The sequence below is a fragment of the Helicoverpa armigera genome, chromosome 6, assembly GCF_030705265.1.
Source record: "Helicoverpa armigera isolate CAAS_96S chromosome 6, ASM3070526v1, whole genome shotgun sequence".
NCBI classification, from domain to species: domain Eukaryota; kingdom Metazoa; phylum Arthropoda; class Insecta; order Lepidoptera; family Noctuidae; genus Helicoverpa; species Helicoverpa armigera.
In genome coordinates, this window is record NC_087125.1 from 10,004,917 (window position 1) to 10,028,766 (window position 23,850).

Sequence of the window (23,850 nt, forward strand, 5' to 3'; positions counted from 1 at the left end):
CTACCTGCTAAAACATTATTACATTCAATTACTATTATAATTAAAAACACCTGCACTCTACAGAGGTCGTTCCGGTACTTCGCCTTTGTTCGGAGGTAATCGTGCAGATTATAAGATGATCCTTATTTTTCCACTAATTAGAAATTAATTATTACTGGCGGTAAACCGTGGTTAATTATGAGATTAGTGGGTTATAAATAAGATACTATCATTAGACAATAAAAGGTGAATTGCTACAAGGCTTGTTTAATTGCCCGATGGTTACGCTCGGCTACGATTTTTTCGTAGTACGGACGTGCTACGAACACTTACGATTTTTCTATCATGCTATTTTCTTTTATTAGAATAACATTAAGAGACATTTACTTACATATCAACACTATCACGAAATACACGAACATTTATCTGGAACGTCTAACTAAAAACCAGCCCCTGTGTGCCCAAATCCTAAGCCGAAAAGATGGTCCCTCATTTGTGGCGGGCTTTCTCTGTTGTTGTCACATTAGCGAATAACTGCGGCCAACTTTGTCGATACGTTAATGATGTCGGCGGGACGTCTATTACGGTGAAAAAACGTTCCTTTTGTGCCGCATCCGCGCGGCTTTCGCTTACCCGGCTCTCACACCGTACTGTCATATTGACATTGCTGAAAAGGATGCTTAATTTTTATATGAATTCTTTTTATTATTTTATGATCTTTTATTTATTAATTTAATTATCTTTTAGTTTTTGATTTTGTGTAGTTAATTTTCACGTAAATGCTGTATATTTCTCACTTTAATTTGTAGAAACGTATCGTATATAAAAGGTTGCCAGACTCCAAGATTCTAGGAACCTGTAATTATTTGTTGACAACTAATGATCACCAGCTCGAGACGACGCTAACTTTCGCCTGCGTTTTTATCCGATCCGCGATCGATAAAAATCTTTTATTCATCGATTTGAACGAAAAGCCCTTGAATTAGTAATTTGTACTACATTTAATGTTAATGCAGACGGAGTGGCCTACCGCCGCATAATATATCATGAAACAATTTTCTTCTAATAGAGTTTCAATTCACCTTAATTGACCATTAAGTTTCATTAATCATTAAATTACTGAACGTTGGGGGAAATAAACATATATTTCCCTCTAGTAGCTTTAATAGGTAAAATACTAATGACTCCAGAAATAAGAACTATGGAGAATTATTTTAAAACCAATATGTAAAAAAATATGTGTAATTTTTATTTATTTGTTCCTTTATTCGATTGAGTGATGACACTCATTTACAAATGATAAAACATCATTAAAATCAATCCATCAGTTTTCGAGAGCACCCCAAACATACAAACACGGTAATGCACTCCGTCGAAACAAATACTAATTCACAAAATTAATTGCTACGTAATTAATTAATGACACAGCACACTCCACTCGTTTCTTTTACAAAATGTTAATCAGCACTTATTTACAAATAATTTGAATACCTCCATGTTTTGTAATGAATTCTAAAACTGGCAATTAGCATAAGCGTTAATAGAGATGCTTAAGCCAATAGGTGTAAAATACTATGTAAGAATGCTACAAATGCCGTTTTTAATGGTAATCAAACTTAGTTTATTCAATGATTAGTAGGGGAAACGAAAAAAAGACACGATACAGCTATGCTTAGGGTCCGTATTATGAATATGTAAATGCACATTGCACACCTTTAAAGTCTTGATAAATTGCTTGAAGGGGCTTTTTTCGAAAAGCTAGACACCGGTTGTGAGATAAAACAGCTTGTGTTGCTTGACCATTGATGTTCGTTTAATTCAAACAATGTTTAAAGCCCATAACATCGTTGTTGGTATTCTTTTTAACACGTAACCAACCATATTTGGCTATAATTTTTCTGCGCACATGTATGAAGTAAATTTGTGACAGTTGCATAATTTAAAATAAAGTTTTAAAGTTCAGTAAAGTAAAGCTATAAAACTGCATTCAAAAAATAACAATGAAGGTAAAGTCATACATTACCTTCTCCCCTAAACTTACTTAAGTTATATTTGTGTTGTACCGGACCATTGTCAGTAAAGGCAGTTGTAATTTTCTAAAACAATTGAAGGTCAAGTTTATTACCCTTCAACAAACAACAATTGTCTTTAAACAGAAAACAATAAGGTCCAAATTCATTATTTCCAAAGAAAAAAACAAAGAGTTTGCGCTCATGTTTATTCATAAGCCCGGATTGTTTGGTTATAATCTACAACAGAATCTACTTAGCGGCAAGAAACTCATTTTTCAACTTCATAAATTATCGGCCGATATCCGAGGCTATTTCCCACCGACGTTACCTACCGTAATGAGGTTGTAAACAACACTGTCTAATTAAACTCCTTAATCGCAAAACTCAAACGGTAACCGCTTTTAAAACAAAACCTCGCAATTTTCAGAGCGACCACCGCGTAAATAGCCTTCGTTATATCGGAGCGGCGATCGCGGCTCATTACCTCGCCCCCACTCCCTAATTAGACACCCTTCCTTCGTACACCCCCCGTGCCTCGCCGACCTGCACCCCTCTCTTCTGTCCGGATTGTTTTCTAATAATTCCTTTATTTTCGTGCAGGTTAAACTCCTAATTACCCTTTTACGTTACAAATTGTTTGCGATGGCGAATCAAGATCGAGTGAAATATGAAGTACGTGCCACAATATTGTGAGGCAAACGAACTTCCATCCTGTCGTACCTTTGTGTGCCACCTTCATTGTGGAGATTTGTTTCTTTCAAATCAACGTTGCACCAGGATATGCCTTTTTATCTTTAACCTTTTTGTTCGGAGCTTATTTAATTAACTTTTCTTTTTATACAGAATAAATACCGTAACTTAATCATCTGCCTTCATTGTTTTCAAAGTTTTTGTTGTTATTTTATGTACTCTTCATTATATTGAGTGGCACAGGTGTGAGGAAAAAATAAATAACCGCGATATATTGGTTTGGATTCATAACCGAAAAATGATTTAATAGCTCTCCAATTAATCGATTCGCTACGGAAGAAATTCAAATTGGTTCTCATTTCCTGCGGCCACCGCGAGAGGGCGCACGCACGGAGCACCTGTGTGCTGCATCCGGCCGGGCCAATTACTGGGCCTTTTACCCTAAATAAAGCTCCCTAACGACCGTTACTGGACACCGGTTAAAATTTGCGTCGAGATTCATTAATATCGCATGTAAATTGTGAATATCATGTGTTGCGTGTAATGCGAACGCGCAACTTAATTATCGCTCTAACTTAGCTCATATATTAACTCGGTTTATGTGCTGCGCGCTCTATCACGCGGTGGGATCTGGATAAAGGTGATGTGACTTCACTTAAAGTCTTGTAATTATATATTTTTTTAAATAAGAAAAATATGTATTTAATTTAAAATTAAAATAGTATTTATACATCCTCACATAAAATTGTATACACCTGAAAATTGCGATGCCTAATTAAAAGTTAATTTCTTTTTCTGTGCAAACTATCTATATGAGAAACCAATTCAGCAATATTTAGAATATTCTAGATATTGCACATCTAATATTACCGCTACCTGCAGTTCTAGATATAGGTACTTAATTTACGTTTCTAGCTCGTACGTCACTCAGCATATAACGATGAAAGATGAAGTGCAAACCTTCGTAGTTCGCCTTCCACGCTGCCATCCATCTCGGCCGTCTCCAGTCCTAACTAACAAGACATATTCACCACTCAACTTTCAACCCAAACACAATACAAACAAAGCTCTGAATCCTTCAGCCAACACCAAACACGGTCAACGATTAGATACATGCGATTTCATACACTGATACTTAAAGCCTTATTATCTTATATAGAGAGGTCGTTTCGGCGTTTTCGCTTCTATAAATGTCCCAAGATGTGTGATAAGATCTGCGCAAGCGTCTCAGATCGGCACCTATTTATTTATTTAATCAGGTTGAGCGACAGATAATGTGCCATTGTATGTCCTGATTTATTGCTCACCGCTCATCTATAATGGACTTGATTCTTGTTTTACTAACAAACATCTACACTTGTCTCATAAATTAATTGCTGACGAAATTGATTATGATCAATTTGACGTAAATCCGATCAAATGTAATAAATTTGTTTACATAAAAAAGTAATATTTGATCAGTGAACGTTATAAAATCAGTTGGAGGTAATGTCGATCGATGCCGATGCTGGAACTATTAACGAAATTGATTCGTCTATTTAATTTTTGTTGCTTACAAATGGGTTGATTAAAACACGTATTATGGGCACGGGAATTGAGTCAATAACCAATTAATTATGATAACAACCTATTTTGTATATGAATTCTGAGTTCGGAACACAATATTTGCATAATATCTTTCCTATTGATAGACATGTTATGAATGATATATCTTAATTGAGAGCTTTCCACGCGTTGCGTTCAGTTATACGCATGCTTATTTAGACGGCGATGAGTAAGGGACGTTACGATATTTTTATTAAAATCGTGTCAGTTTATTGCGTGAGTTTTGAGTGAGGTCATCAATTAACTATAAATCTGAGATTGGGTTGTGATATCAGGTACACGTTATTCCATCGTTAATGGCCGGGATTTATAAGCTGTTACGTTACTATTATGGCTTCGGAATAGACCGACCACACATGGTAAGAGGATTTATGATTCAGCTATTGGTGTTAAGAGGACGAATTGGAATTTTTGGCGCCAAGGATGTCAATTTTTCTCAGTAAATACAAAACGGATCAAAATACAACTTGGTTACCTGAAAGTTCATGATATAAGCCTTATTTTGTTAGTTGTAGAAACATGATTAGGTAACTTTTATAACAGAGAAAAATATATCAAACATACCTCTTTTTAAAAAGAGATTCACATATTATGGGCAAACGGGACCGATTTAAGCCTCTTAACTTTTTTAGTAGTTGAGTATATACATACTCTTTAAAATGGTAGTAGGAATTTTTATTAAATTATCATTTCTAAATATTAAAATTACAAAACCATTTTGTCGCTTACGACTTTTAGTTATAAGCTAGCGCGCGTATTGTTATCCTCGCCCCGCTCAGACGCTCCGACCCCTTTTGGCGCCTTAGATGCGCGTGCCGGTTATGGAATTATTGTTGACCACTTCCTCGCCTTAATAACGATATCTTCATTTAACTTTATTTAAACTCCTAGTAGTTTAAACCCCTCTAACAATGCAAAAAGCACGTAAGTGTGCAACTTGTGTCCATATTCGCTCGTCGTTTTGCATTTAAATTAAAACTATTCACGATATTAGCATAGAAATGGGTTCGATGGCTAATCGTTGCGGTGTCAAAAATGTTTAATTAAAAAGATTGATGCTTACCGGCGGAGTGGAGCACCAGAAGTACAGTGGAGTTGCAAACTTATCTAATTAGTTAGGGGCGGCGGGGGGAGGGGGCGTCGGGCGGGGAGGGGGTGCGCCGCGCCAATTAGCGGTGATAGTCGATTAGCTCATCGTGCGAGCGCGGCTTTTGACAAATGTTGCCACTTACACATCATTATTATTACCCATGCGTGACACCAATAATTAACATTATCCGCACTTATCGACACATACTTAAAGTCACACCGAGTGAACCCTCGACTACATAATTGCGCGAAATAACATTTTGAACTGTCAATTGTATTGTTTGCTAATTGATAAGATAACAGTTATGGTTTACTACGTGTAAATAAGGGCAGCGCTACATCAAGTTCTCGTAACAACTTTACAAGTTAGATAATGAATTGTTATGACCGTTCGTTTATTAAGTGCAACAAGCGATATTAACTTACGCACACAATAACACATGTCATTCGTATATATTGTTATTAGTCGCAATACAGACTATTGTGATTAAAACTTAAACGTTTTATAACTGGCCACCGTGGCTCCATTCGAATCGCTAATTAATTTAGATTTCTACTTCAAGAATTTACTGAATAAAACGATAACTGCTAGCATGGGCAATATTTATTTTATCCTTTTTTATTAACAAGCGCTATTCTCATTAAGAAAATATATAGTGGTAATTTTATAGAATTATGTTATAGCGAGGTTGGCTACTTTGGAAGATTGATTAGTGAAAGTTTAGTAATAAATGAGGGACCGTAATACCGAGATAATTAATTCTTAGCGCAAGTTAATTGATATTGGTATTAACAGTAATTAGAAAAGTTTGCTATACCGTTTTTGTTATACGTTTATTTATACACGACGCTGTATTTTATAGTGAAACCTCTGGGGAGCGGTTTAAAATCTTTTATGACGTTAACCCTTTGCAAAAACTGGTGCAACTCATTAGCAAAATTTGATTGTTTCGCGTGAACATAATTACAGGATAGTCTCGTTAAACAGCGATCACTGGAGGACAATAAAGCGCTTTAAACTAATGGTGGGGCATCTCTCGGTTTTAATATGACATGGCTCGCAGCGAGTGGGACGTCGCGCTAATAAGTACGTCGTCATTACGCCACAAGCGCGGGAGTCCGCCCCTAACACTTGTTAGGTTTTTCCTCGCTAGTTGTAGTAATAGTTTAGCTAAGCGACGGCCACTGGAGTAGAACAAGGCGTTTAATTAAAGGACGCTCACCTCACGGCCGCTGTTGTCGGTCGGCTCATCGCATGCGCCTTAATTAGTTCAGACCGCCCCCTAACGGGCTTATTTTGTTTTTCTCTGATAATTTTTAATTAAACGCTTGATTAAAATGAAAGTTTGCGTAAGTAGCGAGCGAGGAACAATCGAGCCAGAGTTTAGGATAATGAATTGATGGTGTTACTTTGCTCGCTTGCCGCTCGCTAGGGACTTAATTAAAAATCGCCGATAGAATGTGTAGAGGGGAGTTTGAAACGAGTTTATGGAACTTGGTCCGGAGGCTCTGTTGTTTTACTATGTCAATTTGAATACGAGATTGCCTCACGGTTAACGAACGTAACTCAAAATAAAATTTTCACTGGAAATATATAGAAAACAATTTGTTTGTACCGAGATATTTATATTGCGACAATCTGTCACAATAAAATTTTATTGACATCCAATATGCTGAATTAAAAACATGAATTGTAACTTTATGTTATTTTATACCTGTCCAAAAAATTTTGCTCTACAAAGTCTGTCTGTAGTTAAAAATTCTGAATGCCGATACAAACCACGGATCAAGTACAAAGCCCTCAACACTAAACAGGCAGACGGCACCATGTTCCGTCATTAAGCTCAATCGTATGCGACACGTTCCGAATAATAAACATGATATTCATTAAAGCGATCCGATTTGTCAAACCGCTTGATTCATCCGCGTACGAACCGTAGACGGCGCGACCGCGAATATCAACAGGGCTACCCACCGGTTATACTTCAATTATGAACTGATATTTCATAAATAAAGTGCTTAGTATTTTGTCACACTAATGCATAACTACTATCGTAAATGATTTCTCTTAAATTATTTATTTTCCTAGACATTTTATCTGCACTTACAATAGTTAATGTCACCAATAAATAAACATTACTGCGTAGAAACAGACTTAATCCACGTTCAACGCTATCTGCTTCAAACATTTCACTACAACATAATCAATGTTTCCCCCACTTAATGCAGTTCCTTGATGCATAATCTTAATTCCATTAATTAGTCTGCGAAGACTGTCTCATACGTTTTATAACGGGTTATATTAGTCAACCCTATCGTGAGCATGTGTCATTAGCAAATTCTTGGCTTGTCGTCGCCACGCGCCGCTAACGAGTATCTCTAACGACGTGCTAACTTGATACACAGACAGTACGTCCCGCCTCCGAAGTCCCTGCATGCATTGTGATCATAAGCACACAATCACTGTATTGACGTCTTTGGTTTCTTAACTAAATTATAGACTGCATTGATTTTGTTTGAAGACTTTGTACGTAATAGAGTTCCGCTAGCATTAACTCGGTTTTGTTCAACAGCGATGACTGGCTTCAGATTGGTTAATTTCAGACTTTGTCTACAAAAATATGTGCAAAAAAATATTGTGAATATATGAAAACTTAATTAGATTTACTTAAAAGCTTGCGGCTTAATTATAATCACAATTCTAATGATACTTTCACAAACGTTCAATTAATTAAAGTAATATAGAAAGTATTTCATAACTTATAGGACTTCTTGAATTTATCATTAGCACTGTCGCAATCCAATTACCATATGCAAATTAGCTGTAAAATAAATCAATGTTACGCTAAGTACTAGGAAAGTATGAAATATAGGTGGTATAAGTTAGAACTAGCAACTGTCCGCAGTTTCATCTGCTTTTCAAAGGAACTCCATGCCGTATAAGGATAAAAATTATCCTATACGTTATTCTGATCTACAAAATAGTTTAATACCAAATTTTATCACAATCCGCCCTTTAGTATTTGCATGAGAGAGGAGCAAACATCCATAGGTACATACAAACATTCGCGTTAATTATAATAAGTATGAAGTAAAAGCGTAAAGAGACGAAGAGTAATTCAATATCCTCTCTTAACAGTGATAATGTCGTCGTTTAAAGATTTCTTCTGTCCTTTCCTTAAGTCTGATAGTAAACAGAGAAGCAACAAGTGAAACCGGGTCGGGATGCGTCTCCGCGATTGAGAGGCATTCGTCTAGCTGTACCAATCGCGACTCCCTCCCGTAGTTAGAGTACCGGATAGTAGTTAATAGTTATTAGGAATTATAGTAAATTCTGTGTAGGTATACATTGAAGCAATTTCAAATTAATAAAAACTTTTTTTTTTCTGCAAGTTGCTGAAATTGTGAAATTAAAATTTTCGGTATTTTCGGAAGGAAAACCATCAATATAATTTCCCAAATTGGTTGTCGAATCCCTGGAATAGATAGCAATTAGGTACCTAGTGTTAGACCAATACGGCAATTTTAGTATTATGCATTTAATTCTGACAGAAAAATAATAGTGACGAAACGAAAGCTCGAAGTAAAAACCATTTTTAGCTATAGTTATTTTGAACAGGTGGTTTGAAAACATATTGTTTTTAATTCCGAACAAGGACAACAACGAGGAAGGAAAGATGAAAAATCTGATATTTAATTAAACATGTAGGCAGCCAACCGTGGACTAACTATATTCTGTACCTATATCGTTATAACTAATGAGTCATGTAATAATCGTAATTAACTTATCGGTACGTTCTCGCTTCTAGGAAAATCCAGTGATAATTGCGTGTTTTTTTTTCATGTTAGCTCTCATCTGCGTTATATTTAGATGCGATAAGAGCGCCCTCTCGCGGGCCCCATCCACACCCTCGCTCTAATGATCTTGTCGAGAGGTTTAAAATTATGTTCCTTACAACAATCCGAAGTCGACACGTACACAACCGTGAGACTCAAGACGCTCCCTTAATGAATAAAATAACATGTCAAGATACAGTCTACATCTTAAATTAATGAGGATTCACTGCGACGTATTCAATTTTACAAGTAACGAAGGCAAATAAAGTTCGAGTAGGCACCACACCCGTACGTACGAAACTTTCGCATTTATTAAACACACACTCCTTAATTAATATCAGTATGAAAGGGAACCTAAAAGTTGCCGATTAGAAATTCTTAACAACTTTGGAACTACATTACATAAATAAAATTACAAATCACGATGAAAGGTATCGAACTAAGCGGGGCCTTTATCAGTTTGAAATGTTCAAACCCAAACTAAACTTGTTAAAGTCACACGGTCGAATAAATAAAACAACTTCGCGTGTGTTAATATCCTCGTTTTAATTAAGTCCGTTCCGAGAATTGATGTGCGATGTACAATGTTCAAAAGATTCGTAAGGAAATATTAAACATATTAATTAACTTAATTAATTATAATGTACGGTTCCGCCGGCCTTCAATGTGCCAAAGCACGACATAATATCTTTCTTCCAAATGAAGTAGCCCTCACAATTGGCAAGGTTCTACATAAAGAGTAGATTTATTTAGGTATTCATAGAGTTCGACCCACTTACGGTAACGAAAAGATTTATTGGTATGTCAACCTTGCTTAGGGTTATACTTTTGCTTTATAAGTTGTGTAACAGCCTACAGATACATGGCATAGGGATGTTCGCCGTATTTTTCCCGGGTATAATCCACACATCTTCTGGTACACACGGCTTCGCGAGCGTCCAACACAAATAGATTCGTACATGTTTGTCTTGGCTCGGTTTAATTAATTTTACCTTCATACGCCGATACTGTTTGTCGGGCGCTCCTTAATTGAAAACGCTCTTACCGGAGTAAATGAAACGAAATCCTATTTGCTCCGAGTGATTGAAGCGAATTTATCTTTTAAGACTTTCAAATTTATCTTTAACCCATTGCCAATGTTCGGCGTTGAATTTCAAAACGAATATCGCTAAGAAGCGCAGGTAATTAAATTTTGATTGCTTTCGGCCGGATTGTTATTGCGATTTATTAATATTCAGGCCGGTTGTAAATAATACGGGCTCGCCGGCGACGCTAATAGCGATTGCAATAATGACTCATTAAGTATTAAATGCCGCTATTAAACTGCCACAGCCGCGGTGTTCTCACTGTTCGACGGCATTTTTGGGAGGATACATGTCATTAGCTTAAATCGAGTTTTCCGTCAAGAGTTGCTATGTGGAGTCCGCGCGATGCAGCGAACGCCACGGTATTCTAGAAACTTTATGCGGAATCATGCTAGTTAACAAGCTAAATAATAATAGATTTATTATATTGTAGTTGGCAAACGACGTCTGAACTAAAACGAAGTAGAGATTGTAATTATTTAACGGCAACGAGGTTGTTAAAGCTGTCATGTAGACTTTTAGGTTCATTGCTGTTTTATGTGACAGAGCTTCCGTCGTATTGCAGGTCCTCGCCTAATGAGGCCTCTTAATTACTAGTTCATTCACACCAATAACACAGATTGCTTCATTGCTATAATATTGCGTAAACCAGAACTTCAGCATAAACTTAAAATAAGTTTAATTACATTAAGAATTTATTTTACTTCTTTCTTGGGTAATACATTAACTAAATATAGTTAATTGATGTGATAAAAATAATTTGCAAAGAACCCATATGGAATAAATCAGGACGTTTTATTTCCTGCCACAAATGAAATACAAACATTAGTCAAAACTGTGGTCATTAACTTTTATCGCAAATTATAAACATAAAGACGACACTCGTCAAAGGTATTATAAACATTATCTTATCGTCTGTGTTCACACGTTTTATTGGTCATAAACCATTCAATATGGCCCCTTAAGCCTTATTAATTATACGCTAAATCACTAAGAAACGCGTGATTGATTTTACAACATAGCGTTGAAAAAGTTAGAGGAGAAATAGAAAATTTAACTACGCTTTATGACGGAGAAATGATGATTGATAAATTGTTATATCAAAATTCAAGCTGTATAGGTGGTCTTGGCTAATAATAAACCAGCTTTTTATATTCTGAGGTTTTATATGACTGCGTACAATGAAGAACTAGAGAAATAGAGAGTGGAAGGCCGTAGGACCGTAGCAAGGATTTTTACCTAATTTTGCCTAAAGGTCCCTTAGTTGATAAGTCAATAAATCCTTCCTTAATTTAGATTGTCAAAAGAAACAATGACAGATAGATAGAAACGAGGATTTTGGCAAAAATATCACACACTACATAGGATTAACTTCTGAGCAGTAAAACTATTCAGCAGGCTGTCTGGTGATCTAAATATCAAGCAAATTTTCTGGCGTGGAACTAGCAATAATTTTATAAATATACCCAGTAATTTAGTGTTTAAACAGCAGTACAAATAAGCATGTATATTTGAGTGATTTATAGTCACCGTCGTTACTTTATTATCCATTTATCAAAGCTTAACGAGCAATAATCGTGGCATTTTAACGGATTGAAGCTAGCTTGTTAAAATTGTTAGCTCTTAGTACCTCGGATGTCGATCATTTTAATCTTCAATTTAAACATTCTGAGAGCGCAGGTCGTTTAAAATACTCCAACTTCATTAGAGAATATTTCAATACTTGTAATTAGTTCGCGTTCTAATTAGCCAACTAGAAAAGTGGGTTTTAAATTAGTTTTTTGTTTGATTTAATTTTTATTTTTAATATACTGTGTATCTATATTTATGTTGTTTATATTTTATCATGTTTGTTACTTGAGATTAAGCTAATAATGTCCCACACTAGTTATCGTCCACATTATCCTCTTTCAACACACTTGGAATTCCCCTTGATTTATAGCATAATTAAATGACTAGACAAGTAGTATATTCATCCTTATAATTATGGCACAAGTTGGCCCAATGTTGAGTGGTTTTCCCTTCCGTTGTCCTCTTTTCTGTAGACCGTGTGGGAAATGACGATACGATTCGTCATCTATGGTCTACCGAGAAGTGGTCTACCTTTTCCTACTAAACAGTTCTGTCTCAACATTGGGCCGTTGTCCCCTCCCTGGGCCCGGGGTATTTGAGCTTCTAAAGCAAGTTAAAATAAGGCTGTCTTGTTCCAGAATGTTCGGTTCAGGAGGCGCGTGCGCGGGGTGCGGGCAGGCCATCCCAGCCAGCGAGTTCGTGATGAGGACGAACGCACCACAGCAGCCGCTCCATGTATTCCACATAAAGTGCTTCGCGTGCTCCAAATGCGGTTCACACCTCATGCAGGGCGATAGGTCAGTATACAAGGTATAGTATAGGTCACTATCCAGGGGATAGGATAGCCTCAAAACAATCACTGCCGGAGGAGGCCGTTCTCCAGCAAGCTGGGAATACTCGCCCATACTCACTGCGCTGGGCTTACGTGCCCGTCGCAGTGTGGGATATTTTTTAGCTTCTGAGATGCTGCCCATCTCCGAGCAAGTAATTTAATATCCTACCTAGTTCAATGCCAAAGCCTTTCAGCGGAGTGCAGCACGGGCTGGTGAGGTTATTGCCAATTAGGGCAGGAAGATGTAGGTTTACCACCTAACATCCAAACGTTAACTTTAAATAAAATCCCTACAAAGTATCTATTTCCCTAGGTATTACCTGCTCTCGGGCGTACCAGTGTGCGAGCAAGACTGGCAGAAGCTGATGAAGGGCGCGAACGCGACGGGGGCGCCGGGCGCGCCGATGCGCAAGAACAAAGTGGGGCGCCCGCGTCGCTCGCGCGAATGAGCACCAGCTGCGCGCGCGCAGGCGCCGCAACACTCACATAAGGACTACGAGGAGGTATGTCGCGAATACTGCATTTAATACCGCAATTTTGGGCCACCACATAAGGTCAAGGAATCCGTTTATCACTTTGGGAACGAGATAGCAACTCCATGTTACGTGCAGATTTGGACTGAAGAGAAATTCTTGTACCTAATTGTTTTCAATAACTGGGGAGTGTGACAGGTCCGAATCCTCAACCATTTACAAATTAAAAACGACCATTTTTATTGAACCGAAACACAATAATTAATTTAATCGACCATAAATCGATTATCCGAATGGATCATTGGCCGCGCCTCAACATTCTTTAATAAACCCTCGAAGGTTTAACTCGTGGGCGGGTTCACGCTTGACCTTTGCTTCAAACACTTACACGTCGTGACTAGCGTGATCATTAATTAAGGTATTTCCTAAACTTAATTAATTGCGTTAATTATTGTCTGCCGGGGGGCGGGTTGATTGACACCGCGGTGAATTGCCAATTGAATGGAGTATTCAGAAAATCGGTATTTCCACTTCTGTACGTAGTTCGTAATTTGGTGACGTAATTGGGGAATATCGGCGTGACTTCAATTTTAGTTGTTTTATCGTTATTAGAAGTATTCATACTTATAACTATCAAAAATGTTCACTTACAACAACAACAAATATGCAAAAATAAGTTCTTATAGAGAGACAAAATCGTAAAATTTTATTCACATGCTTCTATAACTTTACATAATCTGACGTCATCGAAACAGGTACAACAAGTTCCTTGTCTATATAAATAAAGTTTACGTCAATAGACAGACAATAAATAAACCAAGTATCAACACTAAAAATAAAATGATAGGTTAGGTTTTAATTATAGGTTAACTATCCATGTATTCTGTATGTATTCAGGCCCAATCACCGGCCTAGTAGAATAGTAGATAAGTCCGACACAAGAAAAAAGGTTAAACAGTTTCACCTACTTACATTTCTTAAACGGAAAGTGTTGATAAAAAGCAATTTTAGCCTGTAACGGTTTAATTAAGCAGTCGTTTGTCGTGTAACTGCGTACTTTGCTATTGTCTATTGCAGCTAACTGAGGCGGAGAGATAAAAGTTACATAGCTCGTAAAGTGGCTGGCACGTAGCGAATAGTGTACCAACACTACCAACTATTATAGTAACACGCGTACATTGTCATATGTTGGGAAACAAACGCGAATGAATCAAGTCGTCAGCTGTTTTACGTTCCTAGTAGGACGTTCGTAGTAAGTCACTGCATGAGCACGCTACGCACGTGTAATGCATGCTTTGAGCACGCTACGCACGCAAGTATAATTAATTTGACTATGTATGCACGCGTAGCCTATTTGGGATCCGTAGCCCGCGTAGCACCGCTACGAAGCCGCAGTGTCACATCCCCTTATAAAAGCTTACATGATAAAAAACCCTAGCTTCTAGCAATCGCACGCCACCTAGTACTTGCATACCATATCGTAGAGATAATATGCGTCACGAGTAGATTTATTGTCCCATACAAGTCAGAATAACGCTCAAAAGACAGACAGTTACTCCAGAAATTAACTTCGCTAACCACATAAAAACTCCGTCGAAAACACCACAGACAAAAAGAGGCTAATCAAAAACATTTTACATACCATATTTCTAAAAGCCAATACCAATATTTTTTTAAAGCAACGTTGCAAAGCCAGTCCTCTCAGACGTGTTAAAAATTCACGAATCATAAGCGAAACAGAGGGATGAAGGCGAGGGCTTGTGCAGAAACCATTTGCACTCACGACACGACCACTCAGTGCGAGCGGATTAGGTAGCGGCTACAGAACAGCGTGGCGATCATAATTATTGAAATACTACGTTGTATGCTCGGGCTGCTGCGAAAATGTATTTCGTTTCCTCGAACGGTTGTAATGTGTTTAACGGTGACGTTTCTATTTTGATTTTCTGTATAGTTCTTGTAATATTATGTTTCGACAGTTTTGTGATAAGAATAAGGTGTTTCACCATCATAAAACTATCATAGTAGCTTCTCATCTTAACTTTTACAATAATTTTCTCCATCATTAGGTATCTTGCAAGAAAATCCCGGCATCCATCTTACAACAAATGCGCAAAATCTTCGTTGAAAGACGTATTAATTAATTGAAATGATTACACATACGAACTCCGCAAATAGAAGTGGCGAAGAAATACAATTAATCTGTTCAATGAACAACGCACAAAGAGTGGCTTTGTTTATGTGATGAGGTTACCGAACGGAACGCACTTCGAAAATGTACTCCACATTTTATAATGTCTTGAAGCGTCTAAAACAAATGAAGTGCGTACTGACACGAGGCCATGTCATTATAAAAAACAAATGATTCTCTAAAAGTTGCCAGGATTAGATGCGTATAAATTCTCCATTGATTAAAAGCTTCATGGCATTTTCATATGCGTATAATGAAAGTGGCAGACATACTGTGGCAGAATACCAAGGCTCAAATGTTAATGATATTTATTAGCGCTTTAAAGCAAATTTCTAATTGCAGTACTTGTCGGACAAGGGGATAGTTCGCACAGTTAATTATCCCGTGGAGCGGAGCGTCGTCCGGCCGCCGCGGGCGCCGGCTCGTCTCGCCCCGGACTTGCTTACGGCGCTCACACAAAATGCACCGCTAACCAATTCCGAAGTTTAAACACTACCAAACTTATTTCGGCAACTCATAAAACTATTGTACCAACCCTGTTAATGAACTAACAATTTCTGGTCAGACTCGTAAACATTTGACACGCCACAACGCCTCTTTAAACAACTGGATGTTAGCAAAGTGATACCACGCACTTCAAAGAAAATATGTCATAAATGTGTAAATAAAGTGATTGCTTTTTGTGAGCCAATAAATTGAATTAATTCCGCTCGCATATTATTCAAAAGCGCGTCTCTATTACACCGCCGCCCTTTAATAAAACTACACGGGTAATAACAAAGGCTGTAGTTATAACTTTGTGCGGACGTGGTCAAAGGCGCGATGTTAATTGGAAAACACCTGAAAATGACAGCGCCTTTATGGTCGGTATGTTTGGCGTAAAAATCAAGTCCCGGTGGAACAGCCGGTAGCCCGTGGCTCAAAGACTTGACCGTTCACCAGCGGCTTTGTAACACGATTACGCCGACTTGTCGAAAGTTAATTAAATAACGTTTTTCCAAATTACCTGGCGGGCTCGACATCAAAGTGCCCTCGCACTCGCTCCGGGAATCTTTCCACAAAGGGCTGCTGCGGGCGAGGTCCGTCCCTCTGATCTCGATGTTCTAATGTAGTGCACTGGACAGGTTAGAGAGATCTTCTACTTTTTGTCGATTCTTAACGAGTTTGTACCGTGAGAGGTTTTACTGTTCTCGTCGATCATAAACAATTCACTTTCGACAATTAAACTCTTGGACGTTTTGATTGATGACTGATATCTATTGTCTATCTAATTCAATCGGCCTCAAAGCGGTTGTGGCACGCGAGCTAAGGGGTCGTTTGCACTGTGCGGCGAGGCACGCTACTTCTGTGTACCTTTGTACGAGTCCGTGACGCTACCAAAATGTTGTTTAAATGTTTACTATAAGTACCAATTATAGTGTCCGAAAGGCTGCAGTGTGAAACGATAATTGAAAACAAACTGCTTACAATTATGCAGGTAAATACATTTTTGTATAATTCTTAAACATTTTAAAATTTAACTGCTCCAATAAGCCCAAAACCAACACTGTAGGATACTGTATTATTTCAATAATCACGGCCAATTTGTTCTTCGTAAATTTTCCTCTACAAAGTAAGACAGGGTTGTTTACATTACAATTTTTACTGAAGGTAGTTTGATCGAACGCCCTTCGTGAGAGCGTGCCGGGCGTCGAACCCGCTACCGTTGCGTGCCTCGGCCGATCAGCTGCTCTCACCTCTAATCACTCCCACACTAATTACCCGTTTCAACTGACGCTGTAAAAAATAAACAATTTAGATCGATACTAGTGTTACGTGTGCAATTACGTCTGTATTTTATAAATACGGAGAATTTTATCGCCTTGTTCGAGGTGTTAAGAGGTCCAAGATATGCTCTAAGTAATCGTTGCTATGTCGGTCTTGTAATTAGAGTGTTTTTACAACCCGTGTATAAAAGTGCTTAATTAATCTTAAATAAATAAATGTATCATACCAATGTATATCATACCAAAAAAGTCAAGGCAACGTAAGGTCGACAAGTTAATTCATTGACATTAATACATCATCCTGGTCAACACAGATGGTCACAATTCCCAGTCTTAGCTTACTACGAAGAATCAAAAAGTAATGAAAAATACTTCGCCTTACATTTTTTATGAAACGTTACTTTCTCCTTAGGTACAGAACCTTAATAAAAATATAACCGTAATTACTCGCAAGGCAATCCGCTTCAAACAAAGTATGTCAAGAAATTAGTATTTAATTTATTCATTGGGCTTGGGTTCGTGTCTAGTTTAGTTATTACGAAGGTAGTTAAGGCGTCAGGAGGTTTAGAAATTAATCACGTCGTGACACTAAGGCTTAGTGCACACTCGCCCCCAACTCCCCACTCTATGATCATGAAAAATCATACGGTCAGTCGTGTGAAACAGCTCGTGGCCACTTGCGAGACCGACATTATGAACCATACGCGCTCGTAATTCAGTCACGACTTGATCATGTTAAGTGCCAGTCGACTGTGTGTGCTTGACTTAAGTGAACGCGTGCCTCCAACAGTGGGGATACGACACGATATTAATACTCCATTATCGAAATTAAATCTTTGTTTCATTGTATTTACAGACAGCCAACTAATAACCTAACTTTGATAAAAACCCACAACATAAAAGCTCAGTAACTCATTAGCCATTATGCATTACGAATAAAAACGACAAGAAAATCAGATTTATGTGGAACATAAAAAAGTTTAATACTCTAATACGTACATTAGAATAAAACATGAAATATAAAGAAAACTTTAATTAACGCGAGTCGTTCACATGTGGAGACAATTTACGTCTCTGGCTCTAATTTAAAATTAATACCGTCGGGCTTGTGGAAAATTTGAAAAGTTTGAACGACGTCGCCGGGCCTTCGCTCCGCCGATTGCATTTTTATACGAGTAAGACAACCTCTTAGCTTATTAGGGAAGCCAGTTATTAGAGGTCCGTGGGATTTCTCAGCGGACGCGCTGCGTGGCCTCGAAACCAACTCGCCCCACTTAATTAGTTAAATGGATACGTTGTTATTTCTTCTTTCTATTTTTATAGACGTAACGTGTACAATAAACCCAGATCCCGCTGCGGCTCCGCAATCTGAGCAACTATTCAAATCCGCTAAATTGAAACAGAGCTTTCTGCCGTTTAATTTGGGATCGGCGGTACAATTTGGGGCAGAGCGGTGATGCACTTATGCACCGGCACATTTCCCACAGCCCGGTGCGCCGGATCCGCATCCGCACGCGACAAAGGACATCCGCCCACAATAGTTCCATTAAAATAATGCAAGTAAATGAGGATTTGCGGAGACGAGTCCGCCGAAGCCGCTGGCGTCCGCTCACAATGCGCACGGTCGGCACAGTGCGGCTCTGGCTGCGACGCCGCTTAAAACACTATACGCGAACATGTTTCATTAGCTAAGTGGAAGGCTTTTGGTGGCTGAATCTGTGTAATGCAGCTAGCTAGACTAGACGCAGCGTCGCTTTTACTTAAACGCCGTAATTAAAACGCCCCCTCCCCGCTAAGGGCGCAGTTTTAAACTCGGTTCAACTAGTTTCGAGTGGCCAATTTAGTTTTAGTGTTACGCCGTGTTTGAGATACAAATTTTAAGTTGATGTATCAAAAGCCTCATAGTAACGTTTGTAATGAGTTGGAGTTTTGACACAGAATTTACGATTAGTAGATGAAACAGAATAAGTGTACGATTTACCGTTTTAATCAAAATGTCACCCCAGCGTGTCCTAGTTTTCAAATTTTATTTGTTCTTTCATGAAAATAATAGGTATCTAGTCATTATTTAAAAACTTCGCATTTTCCAAAACATAGTCCTTCCATCCGCAAAGTTCGTTAGCACCCTCTGAGACGACTTTCTTAAAGGCACCAGATTTATGCCATTTAACCCTGAAGTGGCGAGGAAGCGTGTCAAGCGCATATGTCAATACGTTTGGTGTGAACATTCTCCGTCACGTGGACATGACACGACATGACTGGCAACCCTAACTGACCGATCCATTTGTCGGATTCTGAAACTGTAGAAACAGTATCGACAGATTCTGGTGTCAAACATACAGGATTCTGTGATCTCGTGTCGAATATTGAGCGAAAGAATGTCTACCTCAGACAGATTTGATTGGATTTCCTGAAAAATGAGGAAATTAATGATTTATGGTTATCTATAGAAAAGGTACAAGAAAAAAGAGTAAATGAGGCAGAACACATTTTTTTTTAGTTATTTTGCTTTCTTTAGTTAATAATGCTTAGCTTTAGTTCCGTTTGCGTTTCTTCAGGCCGTTGCAACGAACTGAAGACGTCACAAATTATTGATGTGACAGCAAGTCACGGAGCCAAGCATCACGCTACAGTCTGAATGACGCAAGCCTGCGTACCTACTCGTTGCGTGTCACCACCGAATCATGCCGCAACTACTTACTATTTCAATTCTACAACCCCAACTTGCATTTTTAATATCTTCATTCCTTTTTTACCAGCTACAAATATAGCCCTATCATTTATCTAAATCATTTCCCACTTAACAACTTCACGAACCAATCATCATTGTACCCTTTTCCATGAAAGCACAACTTGCACCTGGCATTGCATGTTTGCGTAGGGGCTTCGCGGCTCGCTTAATAACTTTATTGATAACTAACGAGTAAAATTGATCGGTATTAACGATCTTAATCGAATCGCGGCTGGCATCGATTCATTGCGTGTCGATGCCCCGATCTCGAGTTAATTTAATTGAAACTGAGTTGAGTAATTAATTAGAGGCGAATGAGAGCTCTCGGGCGGATGAAGCGAACCCCCGCATTGGTGTTTACAGCCGCTCATACATATTGAGTGAGTGACGACGACTCCACAACACGTCTTAACGCAGATTAGACATACATACACTTTATATTTTTGTTTATAATAAAACACGCGTAAAATGCCTCCGTGACATTCCGCTTTTATAACAGTTTTATACTTAAACGTGAATACTAATAAGCTCATTATAACAAACAAGGCTCTAAAAAATAGCGAAGCATGAAGATTATATTCTTGGTTATGTTTTACGCATTTTTAGAACGCTTATAGTCTAGACGGCAGTTTGATTTATGTTTCAAACTAAATAAATTAGTATCAAGATATGAAAAATATTAAAGTAAAATAACTAAGCTCTAATATATCATACTAATTAACCTAAATAAGAAAGTAATAGTAAGTACGTCATGATTTTCATATTAATTAATAGGATTAATTATATAAAATATAGACCATTATAAACTAAAGTTCTGTCGGTATACAGCAATACAATAATAGTTTGTGCGTTAATACCTACTCAAAGATAACTTAATTATTCTGTATGTCCACTATACCACCACAAAGTGCTAAGTCTAAAAATCTTAAATAATTCACAAGAAATGTAAGTAATTGGCCTGGAGAGCGAGCACACATTGTAACACAGAATACATAACAACAGATACTCCGACCGATTGATTTAGCTAAGAGCATAGCGACGCGGGTTAATAGCGTTTAATCCCGCTAAAACGCTACACGATCCGTCATAATGAATATTTATCCTCGACAGAAGTCGGCGCATACTTTTATGACGAATACATATTTTAGTAGCCGCCGTAATTCTACTGATTACTTTCTTTAATTTTTCTGAAAACGCAGCCAGTACCTAAGTGTATTAAAGCTTTGGGAAGAGCACACATTTAATGGATGAAAAATTTCAACAAAATACTCTTTTTTCGAATTCGGATTCGAAAATTGAACGAACAGTATTTAAATGTTCGAATGTTTTTGTTCTTTTTTTAAATTTTAAATAATGTTTGTGGTCATTAAAGTTGCCAGGCTTAAAAATGTTTACTGAATAAAGTTTATGCAGCCTCTTTTGAACGAATATGTCAATATTCCAAACAGTTATTGATGATCAGCTGATTATATGTTCTCAAAATTATTCAATTATAAATATCACTGCTATAAAGTGATGCGGCTTAAACGTTTTTTAGCAGTAAGTGTAATGCTTTGATAGATAATTAATAATAGATGACAGTTTACACTAATATCGTTACGAGTTTACACCAAGTCGGTTTATTTCTATTTTCCTTGAATTGGGCGCCATCGTTTGCAATCCATGTCGGATACAGATTGTCAAATCATGAAATTCCTAGAAATACCACTCTCAGCTCAAAATGTTCTTTTGGTTTTTATTCGTTTTAAGCGTTCCATTCGTTCTGCAAAATATGTTGGTTGAATAAATATGTAGGTACCTCTTTGTGGCTTGTATAAGCCACTTTCATACGGTAATCTTTAATGTAGGTAGTTTCTAAAAATAAAATAACAATAAGTAAGTATATTTTCAAATCTGAAATAAAATGTATAACGCTTAAAATAAAAACTTTATTATTTAATGATAGCTTATCATCATAATTATAAAAGGCGGCTATTATTTTGATCAACATAACATTACGGAATTAAAACAAGATGTTTTGTCCGACGCGGTCGTAATTCTTGCACTTAATAGGCTAAATTTAATAATTAATAAAACTACCTGCCTTCGTACGACCCGGTCTACACATTAGCTTTAATTTTATTATAACGTTCATAATAAAAACACCACGTTATGAAGCCAGCGTGTTTAAAACGAGCCTCATAATTATGGGTATTATATATTTTTAAATTAACCAGGTAATATTATGTAGTTTCTTGTGGTATAAGAACTGTAACATCTGCCTTTTACTGTAGGTATACGTCATTATAATGGTAGTGTTCGAAATATTTTTTTTCAACATAGTATTCTATTGCAAAGTTCCGCGTTAATAGATTTTAGTCTATAGAAAAGGATCGGAAGACCTGCAATACAATTATTCGTAAAAACTTCACACTAAAAGAAAAAAAAATCTTTTAAAATTTCAAAAATATGCAACATAATATTTATAACATAATCTGTAATATACAAAACCGATGTATGCCAGTGACACTAATTACGAAAAAGTTTGTAACGTAACGAACAAGTAAGTATAAAGTTACAAAAAGTGGCAACATTAAGAGAATGACATACACAATAAAATTGTTGACATAGAATTTTCTTCATTAGTAAATGATACGTAAAGATGCGTAGGAGCAGACAGTAATAAGCATAAATAAGGTTTTATTAAAAGAGTAGGCCTTTTAGCACAGCCAAGGCTGCCTCAGTTTAATTCATCCTTACCGAGAATTTTCCTTCACAAATATCTCTTAGTCTCATACATTTCAAAATAAAAATTTGTTTCAGTTTTGTAAACACCAATAAGCGTACGTCGTTTTTATATTTAATGTGCCCTCGTCCATTAGTCATATGAAACATGTGCCAATACAAATTATATGGAGGTTTATGAATGACAGACTGGTGCGGGGGTGAGGCGCGCGCGGGGGGTGCCCCGAGGAGGGAACACTAATGGATTACATTCGCGCGAGTGAATTAGGATATTGTCGTGCGATCTGTTCCGGTGCACTCCTTTATGATGCCATTCATACATACATACACACATGCAGCCCTTTGATTATATATATGTCTAGATGTAGCGTCGAGTGCGCGCAAGCGTGGAAAAAAATGTCAATGTACTGTTCATCGACATTAGCTTTCCTGTCAATCAGAACAAATCGTGCCGCTTAACTGTCAAAACGTATTACGCGCGCTAACTAAAATACAAATAACAGAGGTAAAATGACGACATGTGCAATTAAAGTCTGCCGGAATTATAAAGGAAGGCTAAAAAGTGCCAATAACATCACCTATCATCGGTAACTGACCCAGAAAATAAATATTTGTTTTTCGTAATTATGTTTATTAAATCACGCCATATTGTATCAGTGTTGCCAGTTTCTGTTTTTCATTTTCCCAACTTCACGTGTTTATGTTATGTATAAAGGATATAAAGGATAACTGCCTCGTTGGTCTAGCTGTCGCAAGTGCGGCTGCTGAGCACGAGGTCTCGGGTTCGATACCCGAGTCGGGCCGAAATCGCTTTGTGGGTTTTAGAAGACTTTCACAAAGCAGCCCGGAGCCTGGAAGTTGGTGATTGATACACCCGTGCATCGGAGAGCACGTAAATGTCGGTCCTGCGCCTGATCTCTCTCCGGTCGTGTCGGATTTGCCGTCCCATCGGGTTATGAGAGTGAAGGAATAGGGAGTGCACCTGTGTCTGGGCAAATTTTTGTGCACTATAATATGTCCTGCGCAATTGGCTGATCTCCTTAAATGAGAACAGCCGCCGTAGCCGATAATCGGCTAGGAGGACATCATCATCAAAGGATATTTTTTTAAGCACTGCGGAAAAAATTAATAGGTATAATTTCTATTTTTATTGCTCGGATAGACATTTTCTGATTCTCCAAAATATTATCTACTATTATTTGATTAGTAAATTATGGTCATCGACGTAACATAATTTTTTTTAGAATTCCAAGTAATCCTATTG

At 37.6% G+C, this 23,850-nt stretch overlaps 1 protein-coding gene across 3 annotated transcripts in view; it reads left to right on the top strand.

Annotated features, from left to right (window-relative positions):
- The window catches only part of LOC110371071 (LIM domain transcription factor LMO4), a 147,027-nt gene that overhangs the window by 101,907 nt on the left and 21,270 nt on the right, over positions 1–23,850 (top strand). For 2 of the 3 annotated variants that reach the window (XM_021327158.3, XM_021327157.3), the window contains exons 3-4: positions 12,493–12,666; positions 13,015–13,204. In XM_021327158.3, coding sequence (XP_021182833.1) covers positions 12,493–12,666; positions 13,015–13,150 — 310 coding nt within the window. In that variant the 3' untranslated portion in view covers positions 13,151–13,204. The remainder of the gene's footprint in view (positions 1–12,492; positions 12,667–13,014; positions 13,205–23,850) is intronic. The other variant, XM_021327159.3, reaches the window with a different exon arrangement.